The 16,132-nt window shown below is 36.7% G+C and overlaps 2 protein-coding genes across 3 annotated transcripts; one reads left to right on the forward strand and one right to left on the reverse strand.

Moving 5' to 3' along the window:
- The first annotated feature begins 6,959 nt into the window (after window positions 1-6,959).
- LOC111878823 (uncharacterized) lies at window positions 6,960-8,189 on the forward strand. Of its 2 annotated transcripts, none has more exons than XM_023875314.2 (2): window positions 6,960-7,108; window positions 7,804-8,189. In XM_023875314.2, exon 2 carries the CDS (start codon window positions 7,816-7,818, stop codon window positions 8,002-8,004), a length of 189 nt encoding a protein of 62 aa, XP_023731082.1. In that variant the 5' UTR covers window positions 6,960-7,108; window positions 7,804-7,815; the 3' UTR covers window positions 8,005-8,189. The 2 variants fall into 2 exon arrangements, with proteins under 2 accessions (XP_023731082.1, XP_023731083.1); XM_023875315.3 differs by having other exon boundaries at window positions 7,048-7,204.
- A 2,518-nt stretch (window positions 8,190-10,707) lies between these two features.
- On the reverse strand, window positions 10,708-13,982 carry LOC111878816 (nucleosome assembly protein 1;4). The gene is made up of 11 exons (XM_023875307.3): window positions 13,822-13,982; window positions 13,677-13,720; window positions 13,495-13,590; window positions 12,571-12,663; window positions 12,314-12,401; window positions 12,163-12,224; window positions 11,696-12,058; window positions 11,563-11,606; window positions 11,229-11,439; window positions 11,119-11,133; window positions 10,708-11,022 (listed from the first exon to the last, which is right to left on the reverse strand). The coding sequence occupies exons 1-11, from the start codon at window positions 13,892-13,894 to the stop codon at window positions 10,963-10,965; spliced, it is 1,149 nt and encodes a 382-aa protein (XP_023731075.1). The 5' UTR covers window positions 13,895-13,982; the 3' UTR covers window positions 10,708-10,962.
- Window positions 13,983-16,132: the final 2,150 nt, after the last annotated feature.

Here is a 16,132-nt window from a genome sequence, read left to right on the forward strand (position 1 = left end):
CAAAGGAAACTCAATCTCGGAGAAGTCCCATATAAATCTCTGGTAATAACCCGCTATACCCAGGGAAATCCGAATCTCAGATGGAGACCTCGGAATCTCCCACTGCATCACGACCTCTATCTTGGCCGAATCAACTAGAATACCCTACTGGTTGACAAGGTGGCCAAGAGATTGCACCTTGCACAACCAGAATTCATAGTTGGAGAGCCTTATAAAAAGTCTCCCCCCCACTTAGATTCGACTAAGTCTTCACATTACATGAGAATTAAAGGATTCCCAATCCTTCTCGCTTTCTAATATCCCACTGATGACAACCTATGCCTGCCAATGCTAGCGCTTAATCGCCGATTAAACCTTGAGATCTCCCATCCTCGGAAATCTCGATGAGTACTCTTGAAATCTGATCCAATCTGACACCTCAATCCATCTAACATGCTGTCAATTAAAGACCTTAATCTTCACTCTAGCTGACGAATCCTCATTCCCACTCCCAATCTTGCAGTACCACTGAATTCTAACCGAACACAGCCCATGCAAAAACACAATTCTCTTGAACATCCAATGACTAACCACTTATGCATCTAACACCCACGACTGACACTACCCTCTTCCTGTCACCAGTTTTGTCCTAGTAACGGTAGTGCCTTGAACTCAAAAGTTCATTCATAAACAATTACCGACCATACCTGAACAATGATTGAACCTCTGAACGCTGCCTTCATTGGAGAACAATCACTCCAACCCTGATCATATCCTTCAGGGTCTGACACCCTATCACGCTCACTAGATCGCTTGCCAATGGCTAAGCTGTAACAACTGGAACATCCTCTGTCCCCAAACTGGGTCACACACTCTTCCCTGAAGCTTCTTAGATTCTCCAAGACTCTCACTGAATCGAGTATGGATCATGTGCTTTCAGTAGTACGGGCCCAATACTACCTTCCACACCATCCGTACTTTCCTCAGCAATCCTCCCGAATCCTCCAAGTCACTTCCTCAAACGGGTACTCCCAAGTCTCACTGAACCTCACTTCTAACTCACTGAAATATATCCTAGGCTTCCCTAGGTTCCCGAACTCACCCAATCCTCAGCTGCTGAAAGATTCCTAGTAATGTCAACTAGCTACCTCATGAATAAAGCCACATGCAATAAAGATCAGATAATCCTTCGAGTAAAAGACCCATCCTTAGAACGGTTGGACTCAGACAAGAGTTGCGCAATAGGGTCAAGTCTCTCACTCTGAGATTATCCAACATGTGTCCCATGTGACCTAGCATATTCACTTAATAGCTAACTCACATCACAAAGAGTCCCACAAAGCACAAAGCAACAGCATTCAGACAATGGAAAATCTAACCATCATATTCCAATCAGATCATTTTATCCTCTAATCAGGAATCTATACATGCAATTCCAAGGCTCATACAATCAGGCATAACCTAAACAGGCTATCCTATCACTGATTGATCAGTACTAGCATGCAAGTCTACAAGCACATATAATAGGCATATAAGGCATCCTCCTAGATCCTTAGCCCTAATCTAGCATGCAGTTCTCATAATCATATCATAGCATAACATAACATGTATAGGTATCTTGGGGAAAAACTTACTTGAGCTCGGCTGATTGCACGCATCATACACTTTGTTCTTCTCAAAGTTCTTTTCTCTTTTTAGATTCTTTTCAACTCCTTTTTATAAAATGGGTTTACTTTTGAAAATTTTCAAACCAAGCCCTTAGTTTGAGTTTAGAAACACCCAAGAGTATGTCCGAATCCCTCAAACCAAGGCTCTGATACCAACTTCTAACATCCCAAAAATACAGGCCAAAAATTTCATTTTTAAATACATTATTAAAAAACCAACAATATAAGAAAACAATCGAAACATGTTATCATAAAACAATATCAGAGTGTAATCCCAAAAATCTCGTGTGTGGAAAACCATAGTGTGATGCACTACGATCAAGCCAGATCCTTTCCTTTGAAAACGAGTACCTGAAACCAAAAGTGTAAACCGTAAGCACAAAGCTTAGTGAGTTCCCCCATCATACCACATACCATATAATCACATAGCATACATACTGTCGGGCAATTCTGGGGTGCCCGACCTACCCGATACGGCCATTCAGGGGTGCCGACCTACCCGGTACGACTATTATGGGGTGCCGACGTACCCGTGTCAAGCCATTCTGGGGTGCTGACCTACCCATGTCAAGCCATTATGGGGTGCTGACCTACCCGTCGGTCCTAGCAACCAACCCTTGGGGACTATTCCACCCCCTACAGCTACTATCACATATATCATAACATAAACATACTATCAGACATATCTGGGGTGTCCGAACTACCCTTCGGTCCTAACAACCGAACTTAAGGACTATTCACCTTCTACTACCACTATCACATATAACATTTCATGCCAGCATATAAACATATCATCACATACTGTCAGACATATCCGGGGTGTCTGACCTACCCTTCGGTCCTAACAACCGAACTCTACTACAATCACATATAACATATCATGCCGGCATATAACATATCAGGTAGTAGCAAAACTAGATGATATCACAAAGACAATCATCTAACATACAAATCCTACTGGTGGGCCGGTATTGTGTCCGTAGACCCACCGCTATTGGAAGGTAACTCACCTCACACATCTGAAGTCCCGTAGACACAATCCCACACTATTGTAGTCCCGCAGACTCAACCCCAGCTGGTGGATGACAGGTTCCTGAACTGTCAATACCAAAATAACACCCAATTAATAATTGGGCCCCAACACATAACCATAATACATACTTGGATAATTACTACATTACCCCAAGCTTGGCTTATTCAAGCCCAATGCCCAAACTATAGGCCCAAAGTCCATCTAGGAATCAAGGCCCAATATAAAAATTGGGCCCAAGCCTATACATGATCTTACTCTAAGGCCCAACACCATATAATCATTAAGGCCCAAACTATGGCCCAATTTTTCAAATTGGTCCCAAGGCCGTTACATGGGCCTTACTCTAGGCCCATTAAATTACTCTTGACCATTTGCTTGATCTTAGATAGCCCATTTAATAACCCAATCATCAAGGCCCAACAGAAAGGTCCAACAATAAACCCAAGTGAAATTAGGGTTTCACATAAAATGATGATTAGGGTTAAGTTTCCTGCTTAATCCATTAAGGACTTAATCCATCAAGGACTTAATCCATTAAGTCCACTGTCGCTTAGATTAATCTTGCCAAAGATTATTATTTAATATCCCCAGTTATTAAATAATTCTCGTGTGTCCCGATTAATTTCCCAAAATTAGGGTTTTGCATTGCATTAGGGTTTTTTAAACTCTAATTAATGTTTCGAACCCAAGCACTAGCCCATTTATTAACTTGTTGGACTTTTAGGTTATTTAGGGATTTATTGGGCCTATCAAGCCCACTAGGGTTTTATTGGGTCAATTAGAGTCCATTAGACTCATTAGGGTTTTCACTAAGCCCATTTGGCTTCATTGGACCCATTAGACTAACAAGGCCCATTAGGGTTTCAAGCATCCCCAAACGAGTCAACTCACAAGACAAGCACACCACCACCCAACACGGCGGCCGATGGCGGAAGGAGGCGGCAGCCACCACCCTACGGTGGTGGTTTTCAGTTTTCTTTTCATTATTATAATTTGTAGTACACTTTACAATGGTAAATCTCAACTAAAAATGCACACACACGCTAAACACACACATACATGGCGGTGTATGGTGGCAGCCACCACCTCACAGTGGTGGCGGTGGCTTTTCCATGAACCTCGGCTAAACAAACACACAAACAATCTCGAAATTGTCGCAACAGTAAAAACACATGAACACACACCCATAACTACACCCACAGCCACCTCTCACGGTGGCTAGTGACGGCGGAAAAAGGCAGAACGGCAGCAACATCGCTCTAGATGGACGGCAGCGGCATGAAAGCTTCTAAGGTGGCTGCTGGACAGAAGAAGAAGAAGAAATGGTGGCTATCAGACTCGGAGTGACATTAACGCCTCTACAAGTGGCGAAGGGCGGTGGTTTCATTCTTCAACGGAAGCAGCAACGATCTACGATCCCGTTCCTGGTCTTCGTCGTCTCTCCCTCGGCTGCCCACGACGTCATCAACTACGGCTGTGACATCTCGAGGGCAAGGCAGCGGTGGCAGTAGGCTGGAGCTTGTCGGTGACCCTTGATCGGAACAACAAATAACGGCAGCAGGACACGGTGACGCGAGCTGTAGCGGCAGCAGACGGCGTTCATGGCAGTCTTTCCGATTTCTCACATCATTACCGGTGGCTAGGGTTGGCACTTCAAGGCAAGGCAGTTGCTCGTCGGTGCCCACGGAAGGAGGGGGTTGGCTTCGGTGGTCGCAGAAACAAGGGAATAGGGTGGAGGCCGATGGTGGGGGCATAAGGATGGAGTGGCGGCTATTCCTTCTTAGGGTTAGGGTTACACACCCTTTAAATACCCGCCTCCATCTACAAGTTCTCCGTAATGACAATAATAGTCCTCCCCATAACATTTTCTTCAAACTCAATCCAATATTTACCATTTAAACCCCATCTTCTGAAATCCCTCACAAATAAGGTCGGAAATTTACCAATCAACCCTCTTTCTACAAAACCTCTTCAAAAGAAGTCCCATATGTTACCATTTAGTCCCTGCCCTCAATAATACTTACAAATTAAGTCCGGATTTTACTCTTTTAGCCTCCAATCACTTAAAGTGTGTCAATTAGCTCTACGAGACCATCATTTGACATTTAATTATTTAATTTAGGGCTTCTATGCATTCATCAATTTATGTATTTATTTAATAAATAAACGGAGTTTTACATGAGGGCCATGATGTGTCATCACACTGGGCCCTTCCCTTTCGTACCAGAAGTACCTGAACCATAAACATAAACTGTAAGCACAGAGCTTATTAGTTCCTCAAAGTACCACATACCAAACATACAATTGAGAAACTCACTAAGTTTTGTGTTTATAGTTTTACGTACATGGTTTTAGGTACTTCTGATTCTAAACGAAAGGGCTCGACGTGATTGCACTGCATCCCCTAAAGGTTCCACATTTACTACTTATGATTTTTACTCTGATGTTTACATGATGTAATCACTTTGATTGTTTTTGAACAACTTATTTGTATGGCTTATTGTTTTAAAAATAAAAATTTACTATGAATTTCTTAGACATTACACATAGTTTATAGAAAAAACATCATAAATGGTCCTTATGTTTTCCAGAAATCTGACATTTCGTCCTTAAGTTCAAAAAACCTTATAGAAGGTCTATGTGCTTTCAAAAGTTTGGATGTCTGGTCCTTAATTATCACTTTGTTATCTTTTTTCCATTAAGTGAAGGGCATTTCCATCATTTCACTTCCCCAAGGACCATTTATAATGTTTTGTCTTATATATATATATATATATATATATATATATATATATATATATATATATATATAATTTACAAAGCGTCTCATCCTCTTTCACTCACACTCTCTCTCTCTCTCTCTCTCTCTCTCTCTCTCTCTCTCTCTCTAACACACAATGGAAGCGTTGTTGATTTTAATTTCCTAAATAGAAACATGCTAAGATATGAAATCATCATATAGAAGAACAACGTTTGACTGAAAAAGTGAAAATTGGACTTCGATTTCAACAGAGGACAGAGGGAAACCACCCGTAGATCGAGAACATGGTATCATGAGAGGCTCAGATCTGCAAGTTTGGAAACAAAACTGGAGAAAAGGGATCGGCGATCGACGGAGGTGTCTTGGTTGTGGCGTCATTGGAGCATGAATCCCCTAACATTCGACAAGTCACTGACAAAGGTTGGAGTGAAGCTGAAAACAAAATGTGTATGTGTGTGTGTGTGTGGGGGGGGGGGGGCGAGTTGCAGGTTTCAGAACAAGGAATGAGAGGTTAGGTTATCGGGTTTTTCTGATAAATTAACCTTACACATGTGATGTAGAAGCTTCGTATTGTGAAATGAGTTTGAGACAAATAGATTAAATTAAATTAAAATATAAAATCAATTGCTTGACCATCAACAACTTCATCTGACCATTTCCGATCGGTTCCTGCATACTATCATTTTTTATCAGTTCACTGAGCAATAACCAAATTCTCTTGCTTCTTTCTGCTATTGTTTCTTTTTCTTTATGATCGATCCATAATAAAAGGGCTAAGCTCCAAAGTGTTTTCCTTCCGATATATGCTCGTCAGAATCATATCCCCAACCTAATCTGGCTGCTCCACCTTCGAACTACCGAATGGTTATGGATTCTACATTTCTGATTCAAGTATGTCTATACTGTTAATAAGCATAAATATATTTCAGAAGATTGATACCTCCACACTATCATTGTTTCTTTTTCTGCACTTTTGATCAGCATATTTTTTCTCCGGAACAGGAACATTGTCTTCCAGACCTGAAAATGGATATTGCATTGATCCGATCGTCTTCTCCGACCACCCCTCTATAAACCGTATAATTTCAGAAGATTGGTTTGTTCAATGGAGGTTCATCTTTGTTTCCAGGAACATCAATGATGTTAATCAGACAATGAAGCACCTAACAGAGCATCTGGTTGAACTGGGAAAATCCATATATATAGAGAGAGAGAGAGAGACCTCTTGCATATTAAATTTCATTTTTAATAAGACAAAATATCATAAATGGTCTCTAGGGTGGTGAAATGACGGAAATAACATTCATTTAACAGACAAAAAATTGACCGATGAGTGAGAAATAAAGACCAAATATCAAAAATTATGATAGCATAGGGATCATGTGTGAGGTTTTTTGAATTTAAAGAACAAACATCAAAATTTCTTGAAAACACTGTTTATATGTTTATCATAAATTCAATGTTTTAGTAGTTTATACTATTTTTATCGTACTTTTTAATGATACGTAGTTGTTGACCATAATTTGTAGAATCAAATGTTTTGGATATATTCGGGTATTTCCCCCAAATTTACCTGTCGCTAGACTCCTACCAAACACAGCAAACGCCAAACAGACGTAGTTGCAGGGCGACCGCAAAATTTACAGTTTCTTTGCGAGAAAATTTTGGGTTCGTTTCTTCTACCTATAAATCTCGATCGTCTGTTTTTTTATCTGGTCAACGCAATCTCAACATTGTTTGAATCCTTTTGAGGTCTTTATCTAGGTTTGAATTTCTTAGCTCCTTTTTTTTTCTTTCAATCGATTGTTCTTCTATTCAAGATTCATAGGAATCGCAAGTTGGATTTGTATGTGTTTAATATATATCTATGTGATTGATTCAACCTAGTTGTCTTTGATTTCGCAATTCGTTTCGCTATCCTTAAAAATGAATACTATTTTGATGAATATAGATTTGTATGCAGCTCCTATTAGTTTTAGGGTTCCTTAACTCCCTTCCTCTTGTTTCATGATTCATGAGTAATTGCATTAGGTAAAAAAAAAAGTAATGGAAATGCCTTATTGCAATTTACATATTACTCTTTAGGGTTCCATTTATATGTTTCAAGAAGAAACAGATTTGCTAGGTTTAGATCATATTACTATATCCATGGATGGATAATTAGGTAATTTTACATTCATCTAGATAATTATAATCACTTTTTTTCTTATAGAAACTCCATAAATGATTCTCGTATTCTTTAAATTTTAAACATAAACAATGCGAAAATCATAATCATAATGAGTTTTTGTACTATTGACATCAATCAATGTATGTCAAACACTGTACAACCTGTTATGTCATTAGTAAACTGTATATTGCAGGGGGGAGAAGATATGGATGTAAAACCTACAGTTGCCTTAAGGGCTATACTAGTTGGATGTATAGCTGCAGTTGCTAAGATAGCAGGAGCTGCAAAAGCTGCTGGTGGTGTAAAGCTTGGTGCAGCTGCGGTTGCAGTCACAGCTGCTGCTGGGGCCACCATGACAGGATCAAAGCAAGATGCTAACCAATCATCCAAATGAATGAAGTTTTGTTTTTGTACAATTAGGTTAGTAGGATGGATTTTTGAATAATCTAGTCAAGGTGTCTTTCCACCATACAATTCTAAAACGATTATAGTTCTCGGGTGAATTGGGAACTAAAATTTGTAGAATGTTAGTTTTACTTTGGTATAAACTATAAAGATGCATGAAGTTTTGTTTTTAAACTATCATGGTTAAACAAATTGGGGTAAGATGATGTTTCTTTTTTGTCTTGGTGAAAGAAACCATATTCATGGAAGAAATGATACTTGTTTATCTTGATCTTTGTTCTTTTTGATGTTATTACCTTTTTACCCCCCACTTAAAGCTTCTATCCACATACAAACTAAAACTTTATAGACTGTGTCATTAACTTGGAGGTACACCTTAGCAAACTGAATATTCAAATCAACATCGGTGGGTCCCTATTAGGCCTGGCTATGGAGCGGGTTTTGACCCTGATCCGATCCAAACCCTTAATAATTATACGGGTTTGGAGCATAGTTTTTGATCCGTTTACCCGTTAACGACCCGTATCCGCTAACTTTTTTATTAAAATGGTCGGGTATGGATCATCACTGATCCGTTCCATTTATAACCCGTCTCATATAAATTTTAGAATTATATATTTATATTTTATACTGCCTAAATTTTACTTTAAATTACAATCGAAAGTCCAAAGAGAAAAGGCCGAAGACTAAACTATTTATACATAGGACTCAAGGACTCAACTTTTAGACTTTCAGTCTTCTCCCAAGAATCATGATGTTATTTCATTTATATTTCATCATGTAATCACCAATTTCATTTATAAATCAATAAATTCATTTATCAATTGGAAGAAAGTTTGTAATTGTTATTCTTTATCAATACAATCGAGGGTCAAAAACCAATTGAAAGTAACTACAATAATGATTTTAATTCCAATCGAAAGTCTTTGAGTACATAATGTGTTTTCTAAATCAACATTTGTTTTATTTAACAAATGTGATTTTATGATTTAAGTACAATATGTTTGATTATTCAAAAAACCTACGGGTTACGAGGCGGGTTTGAATATCTGCTGATTCGGTGGATAAGGGTATGGGTTGGATTATTCAAAACTCTGCGGGTTATGGAGCGGGTTTGGATCAGGTTTTGAAATTTGTTAAAAGGGTTTGGATCAATGTTGATTCGCTCCAAACCCGCCCCATTGTCAGGTCTAGTCCCTATCTAATATTTGGCTACGATTCTATCAACTTTAACAAGTCATTGAAATGTACTGAATTTTCCAAAAGTTTGTAATTATGGCCTTTTAAAATCAACTTGTCACAAACAGTTGTAGTTGAAGTATATGTTTCACGTCCATAAAGCCATTACAATGATTATTGTTATACTTAAATGGAACCAATACTCGTAAAATGATGTGAAGATTAAATTTTAAAATCTAAATTAATATAATAAACTTTAGCAATATGAAAATATAGTCACCAAATCATCATTGCTTCAATTCTAAATAGGAAGGTTTGGACTCATTTGCAAATGAGAATCAGTGTTTTCTCATTAAAATAAGTCATATAATGGATGGGGATACTCATCCATATTTTTCAGAAAGCTTTGTATCTAATAGTAAAAGATTTCACATATCGATATGTTGTTCAGAAAGCTTTTACGCATCCCCCTCATCGTCCTAATAGTTCTATTCCTTTTCATTTGGCTTATCCAGCATGCCAACATGATAACATTATAAAAATGTTTCATATTTTTTGCACCATTATCTTATCATGACTTTTCGATCAGTACAGTAAATGGCCCAAACATATTGCTACCAACTTTCTTAGTTAGGTTGGTGACATTTTAGTTGGTTTTGTTTGACACAAACTTGACAGCATTACTATAATACGACAAGATGGACAAAAAATGGTTTTACATTTCCAAGTTTTTATTATATAGGTTATGGTTTAACAAGTTTCAAAGCACCTCGGATATACACTTACAGTGTTATGCATATAATTGGTGATAGTGATGTTAAATATTTTGTAAGTGTTGTTATTAGTTTCTCTTTGAAAGCAATGACATTTGTTGTTAATTATGTTATTATTAATTATGTTAGTTTCTCTTTGAAGACTTGGCAGAGTACAGAACACCAGAAAGAGGAGGAAATGAGTATACTTTTTTGTGGAAAGAAAGGTAGGCATGCTGCTTATGATGAACATGTATACAAGGATGCTATGATTATAAAAGTTTGTTGATGTCGTAGGAAAATTATGAAGGTGGACTTCAATACGAATCATTTTTTAGCACAACCATTCCGATAAGGACAACTACAGGTCCTACTAATCTTGATGATGATCATGAACCTAAAACTTCTTAATAGTTTTTTTCAGGGGAATACGTTGCCAACTACTTAACAATGAAGATCGTACCACTGAGAGAATTTTTTACAAGTCTTTGATGCATATAAGAGCAATCTACAATCAAAAATCCGAAATAACCTCATTTCAAAAATGATTTGTCATTTCAGAAGACAACAAAAAGTTTGGTCAAACTAAAATTCTCTACAACAATGTGGCCATTTTTGCGATCAACCCAAAAAACAAATGAAGATAACTTTATGATAATTAATTAAGGATCAACTTTATAATAAAAAATCAAGTACACTAGACGACTAAGAAATCAATGAACTTAGCATTGCAGCATGTTCCACAACATAAATCCAACACGAAAATAAACTCATCATAACACTATTAAAAAGCCACACTAGCATTTGCTCGACACCAACACAAAAAATGTTACAATCCTAAAGGATGCCAAGCAACAATTGCAAAAAAACGGCAATCCTAAAACATATAACTTTTTAGTTTTTTTTTTAATGTACCTTGAGATAATTTAATATGCCAAACTAAAACCAACAAAAACAACTCCCAACACAATGCCAAAAATAATCCAATCCAAATAGAGAATCAAATCAATCAAAATCTACTGTTGCTTGCACTCAGGAGGTTGTTCACCCTGTGCACCACCAGCAGCTCCACCCTTCTGCAGAGTTCATAACCCACTCATAAAATCAAATCTCCATAAAACCAAACAAAACTAATTTCACTATAAAAACATGTATATATGACTTCATCTTACCTTGTGTCCAGATGACTGCAAGATTTCATCAAACAAAAAGCATTAATTAGCAATGTTCTACAACTTGAAAGATAAAAGAATACTATTTACAAAGTTTAAGAAAATGTCACCTTCTTTTTGGGCTTGTTATCTTCTTCTTCCTCATCATCATCATCATCATCATCATCATCTTCCTCATCCTCTTCATCTTCTTCATCATCATCATCTTCTTCCTCATCTTCATCATCCTCATCATCAATTCCTTCAAACTCATCATCTTGTGCAGCCTCACCCGTATACCACGAGACAGCATGCGGGATAATTTTGTCTCGTATAGTTGAACTGCACAACAATTAGTCAATTAGAATACATCTAAAAAGTCAACTTCCAACTTTAAATTTCACAAGTCAAACCAAGAACAATAATAATAATAATAATAATAATAATAATAATAATAATACTCACCCAATGTCATAGTCTTGCTCCATTTGGTTTTGAAGTTCTTCGGCCTACAAACAATACTCAAAACAATTAAAACAAGAATTTAACAGCTTTAATATTTTAATCTTTAATTGAAATTGAAATCTTAGTATCTTACCACTTCCTCATCAATATCATCTTCATCTTCGGGGACTTGTGGGGGGCTAAAAAAGTTGAAAAAGCTTTCACAATTTTCAGTCTTTGTTATAGGTTTAGCATTCTTGGAACCCTTTTTAGGTTTCTTTTTTAGGATCTTTTGAGTCAAACATTTTCCAGGCAACCATTCAATGTCTGTCCCTATTGCTTTCTCTAATATAGGCTCATCATCATCAATCATATGGTATATTTTTGTCAAAACAGAGTTTTTAAAAAACGGGTTTGTATCAAAATAGAAGTCAAGTTTGAAACCCTTGGGATCATCAATTCGACACCACTTGATATCCTTCAGATATTTGAGAGCTTCTTCATCTCGCTCAGAAATCTTGTGGAAAACAATAAGATCAAAATCAGTAAACTCAAGAAATAAAAATGTATTTTTAGTACAAAGATCTGATAGAAGTTCGGGTTTTTAAAAGGTTTGTGTACCTCTTCTGCTAAAATTTCATGTGTCTTCATTGCAGTTACCCAGAAATTAGGCACACCCTTCTCTGAAAATATTGTTCAAAACTAGATTTTTAGAGAAAGAAAAAGCAATGACAATCTAACTAAATTAAAACAAGAAAATAAACTAGGATACCTTCTTTAGCTTTATCATCTGTCTGGTCCATTGAATCTTCACCCTTCACTCCATCAACCTCAACAACACCATTCACTATATCATATCTCTGCAATTACAATATGAAATAGCCTTTCATGTTAATTACCTATCTATTCAATCCAATTCAAAGAGAGAGTAAGATAAGCTACATATTCTATATCCAATCTATATCATAAAGAGAAAGAATAATTATGGGATAACTGAATATGCAAGTTGTTGTATTCAAGTTTCTTCACCTTTGAATATAGTGGTTCATATAGCTTTTGGTATTTTGCTTCTAGGGCTGCTCTCTCTTCGAAAAACTTTGCCTCTATCTCATCATGTTGAGCCTGTGGATTAGAAAAAGTATTAATAGGTATAAGAGAAGTAAAAACACCCCACATCCACTACAATGAAGATGATGCAGTAAAATGAGAAGAATTACAATAAAAATCATGCACTTATGTATGGTTAATCAAAGTGCCATACAATTAACTGGAATTGAGGAAAGCGTTTAATTTAATCCATGTATGCTAAATTAAAATATCTACTACTCAAAATAACACCTGTTAGTATTCAAGTTTTGACCATCTACAAAATAATATCTTATTAACATAAACAAAAAAAATGATAAAGACTTGAAGCCTTAAAATAAATTTTGTTTGTTTATAGGTAGATAGTTACAATATAATAATCAAAACAGGTAGTAGGTAACTAACATTAAAGACTATATCAGTCCAACTATATTTAATATACTAAACCGTACTGCTTAATCCCTGCTTAACCAATTAAATGCTAACAACTTTCAAAACATTTTCTAGAATTTTTAAAAAATGCAAGAAATATCATTCAAATTTGTTGATTTAAGTCTTCATTAATGTTGACCTTCAACTTTCAAGACAACCATATAAAGGATCACCTTTCCTCTGGATAACCCTTCCGTTTAAAGTGCTTCTAAATATATGTAACTAACACATACGTGCTACAATCAACAACTCTGCGACCATAACTTTTGATGATTGAAATCAAACAACTTTCGAAATAAGCACAAGCAAACTAAATCCAGAATAACAAAATGATACAAGAACTTCAAACGTTAATTGCTTGACACCAATTAATCATAGTGGATCTTACAACAACAAATCTAATTAATAATCAATAATTTACTAATTATCCTTTACCTGAATGCCTTGCAGAACCTCAACTCTCTTCCTGACTACCGGGGTCAAATTCTCAAGAACATCAGAGTGCTCTCCCGATAGGTTTTGTAGTTTATGCTGTAAACAAAACGCATACATACATTCAGCATATTATATAATACAAATCATATAACGGTATATATATTTAAACGATAATCACCAACCTTCAGAGCGTTGACAAGCCCAGCACGATCTCCTGCACTAAGAGCTGCACGAGCGACCAAATATCGATTTTAAAAGTTTATAATTTATACAAATAAGTCCGCAAAAATCATGATTTAGGGTTCCAGGATGAGTAAATAAACGTACCTGCAGCAGCCGCCGCCGGTAGGGAGGCGCCGATATCGGACATGTCCAACGTTTCCTTCTTGTTGTTGCCCATGGCGGACGATTGTGCGTTAGGAATCCCTGAAGAAAACCCTAGAAAGGAGAAAGGAGGTGGAAGGGAAATAAAGGGAGGGAAAGCTGAGGTCTGAGATAAATAGGTCTTTTTTTCGACCTAATAGAAGCGAATGTAATTCACGCGCACGATTTGTAGCGTGAGGTGTTTCGGCCGATTACTTTTACCGAACGAAGCATGGCATCTTTGTGTTGAAGCGAATTACCGAATGTTTTTCTTTTTTTTTTTACTTATCCTTTATATATTTTATAGTATATCTAATTGGAAAATATTATATCCGAATAATTCTTTGAGTGTTTAAAAAGTAAATTGATATAACTTTTGGAATATGTGTCTTATCAATCTCGACTATCTAAATATATTGATTTAACTGTCTTGTTTCATGCAACGCTATCTCGAATCAAAGGATACAACTCAATATTAATCTTTAGTAATTAAGATATATATATATATATATATATATATATATATATATATATATATATATATATATATATATATATATATATATATATATATATATATATACATTGACCCGTCATAGATACATGACACGAGTTTTTGGTGAATTAGTTCTAGAAATTTGTGTCAACACGATTTTTGAGCTCCTTCTCAATCTCATTCATATCAAGTCTACTTCTTGACTATGAATCATGTCTTTGGAGGCTAATATCGGTGAATCTATTAATATGTGTAACACCCAATGTGTGATTTGGGTATTTGTTTGGTGCGTTTGTCGAGTTTTCTATAGGAGTTTTACGTGTTTTGAAGATTTTTAAGTTGTATCATCTAAGTTTGGATTATGTTTTCCACTCTTTTATTGGGGGTTTTATATTCCATAAGAAAGTAAAAGGATGGGGGAAAGCAATAGCCCTTTATTGCATTTGTTGAAAAATCTAAAAATTTGTAATTAACCGTAGGAAGCGGCGCACATTCAGTCCAATGGGCTGGTCGTTTTATTAGGGTTTTTGGAATATTTAAAGGTCATTAATCCCTAAGGGTGTATTCATTCACAACTTCCAATACCTTTAGGACAATTCTTGAGAAACCTTGGTTATCCCTCTATTAGTTTTGAGCTTCTCATCTCTCCTCTTACCCATTTTTATTGTGCTCTTGGTGATTTTTGAGTGAAGAGAATTCTTGCAATATTGTATTGAGGAGCTTTGCAACCGAAGATCTCAACCTTCATCTACCTTATGGACCTTTGTCATCTACAAAGGGCTTTTTGATGTTTCATATAACCTCCCAAAAATTCATAGTAAAATTTTCATTTTTAAAACAATAAACCATACAAACGTGTTATTCCAAAACCGATCAAAGTGAACATATTATTTAAATATCATAGTAAATATTGAAAATTGTCAATGCAACAAACTCTTGTGGATGCGGTGCAGTCACGTCGAGCCCTTCCCTTTCGTAGCGGAAGTACCTGAAACCATAAACATACAATATAGATTGTTATATGCCAACCATAGTCCTGTCATTATGCCATGAGTCGTATCATGGTCACCCCTTGCGAGGTCGGGGGCCAAAACCCTGGGTCTTACAGACAAGTACCAAGAGCCACATTATGGTCTTCCATGCAAGTATCACATAGACAACTACATTATATTTATAATTGTCAAGGTCTATACCCTGGTCTTACATACAATTTGTCGGGAGCCATGTTCAGGTCTTTCATACAAATGTCATGAGTCACCCCCTAGTCTTCCTATATAACATAAACCAGTAGGTTGACATTGGTGTCTTCGACCTTGAGTACAGTAAGGAAACTCACCTAAATCACAAAGTCGACTAACACTCAGCTCAAAAATGCGCCGACCACAGCTAACTGCCCTCTAGCCAAATGATGAGTGTTAAGCACTTCCTAACAATCCACACAAGGCACACAATAAGTCTACCTTCTAAAATAGAGATTGACCAAAAGCCAACCCAAGCCAAAAGTCAACGGTTAAAGTCAAAGTCAACAACCCAGTATGTCAATTATTCAGTCACACGTCATGACCAACCCTTAGTCATGTCATGAGAGCTCACTCAGTCCGATTCCAACTCATTTCGACTCAGTCTAGCCAAATCGGTCAAGGAAAGTCACATGGGTTGACCTCACGACGTGAGCAACCTTTTCTCAGGTCATGAGCCTCAAAAGCTCGACATAAACGGGATCATTCAACCCTCACATCGTGAGATCTTATGTCTCACATAGTGAACAATCTGAAGCCA

Source organism: Lactuca sativa, chromosome 1, assembly GCF_002870075.4.
Source record: "Lactuca sativa cultivar Salinas chromosome 1, Lsat_Salinas_v11, whole genome shotgun sequence".
Taxonomy (NCBI): Eukaryota; Viridiplantae; Streptophyta; class Magnoliopsida; order Asterales; family Asteraceae; genus Lactuca; species Lactuca sativa.

Excerpts from the sequence above, each read along its gene's own strand:
- LOC111878823 (XM_023875314.2), top strand. The coding sequence starts at position 7,816 with ATGGATGTAAAACCTACAGTTGCCTTAAGGGCTATACTAGTTGGATGT.
- LOC111878816 (XM_023875307.3), bottom strand. The coding sequence starts at position 13,894 with ATGGGCAACAACAAGAAGGAAACGTTGGACATGTCCGATATCGGCGCC. Across the intron at positions 12,402-12,570 it reads ATGAACCACTATATTCAAAG|AGATATGATATAGTGAATGG; the intron begins GTGAAGAAACTT and ends TTGTAATTGCAG. Across the intron at positions 12,225-12,313 it reads AGATGATAAAGCTAAAGAAG|AGAAGGGTGTGCCTAATTTC; the intron begins GTATCCTAGTTT and ends CAATATTTTCAG.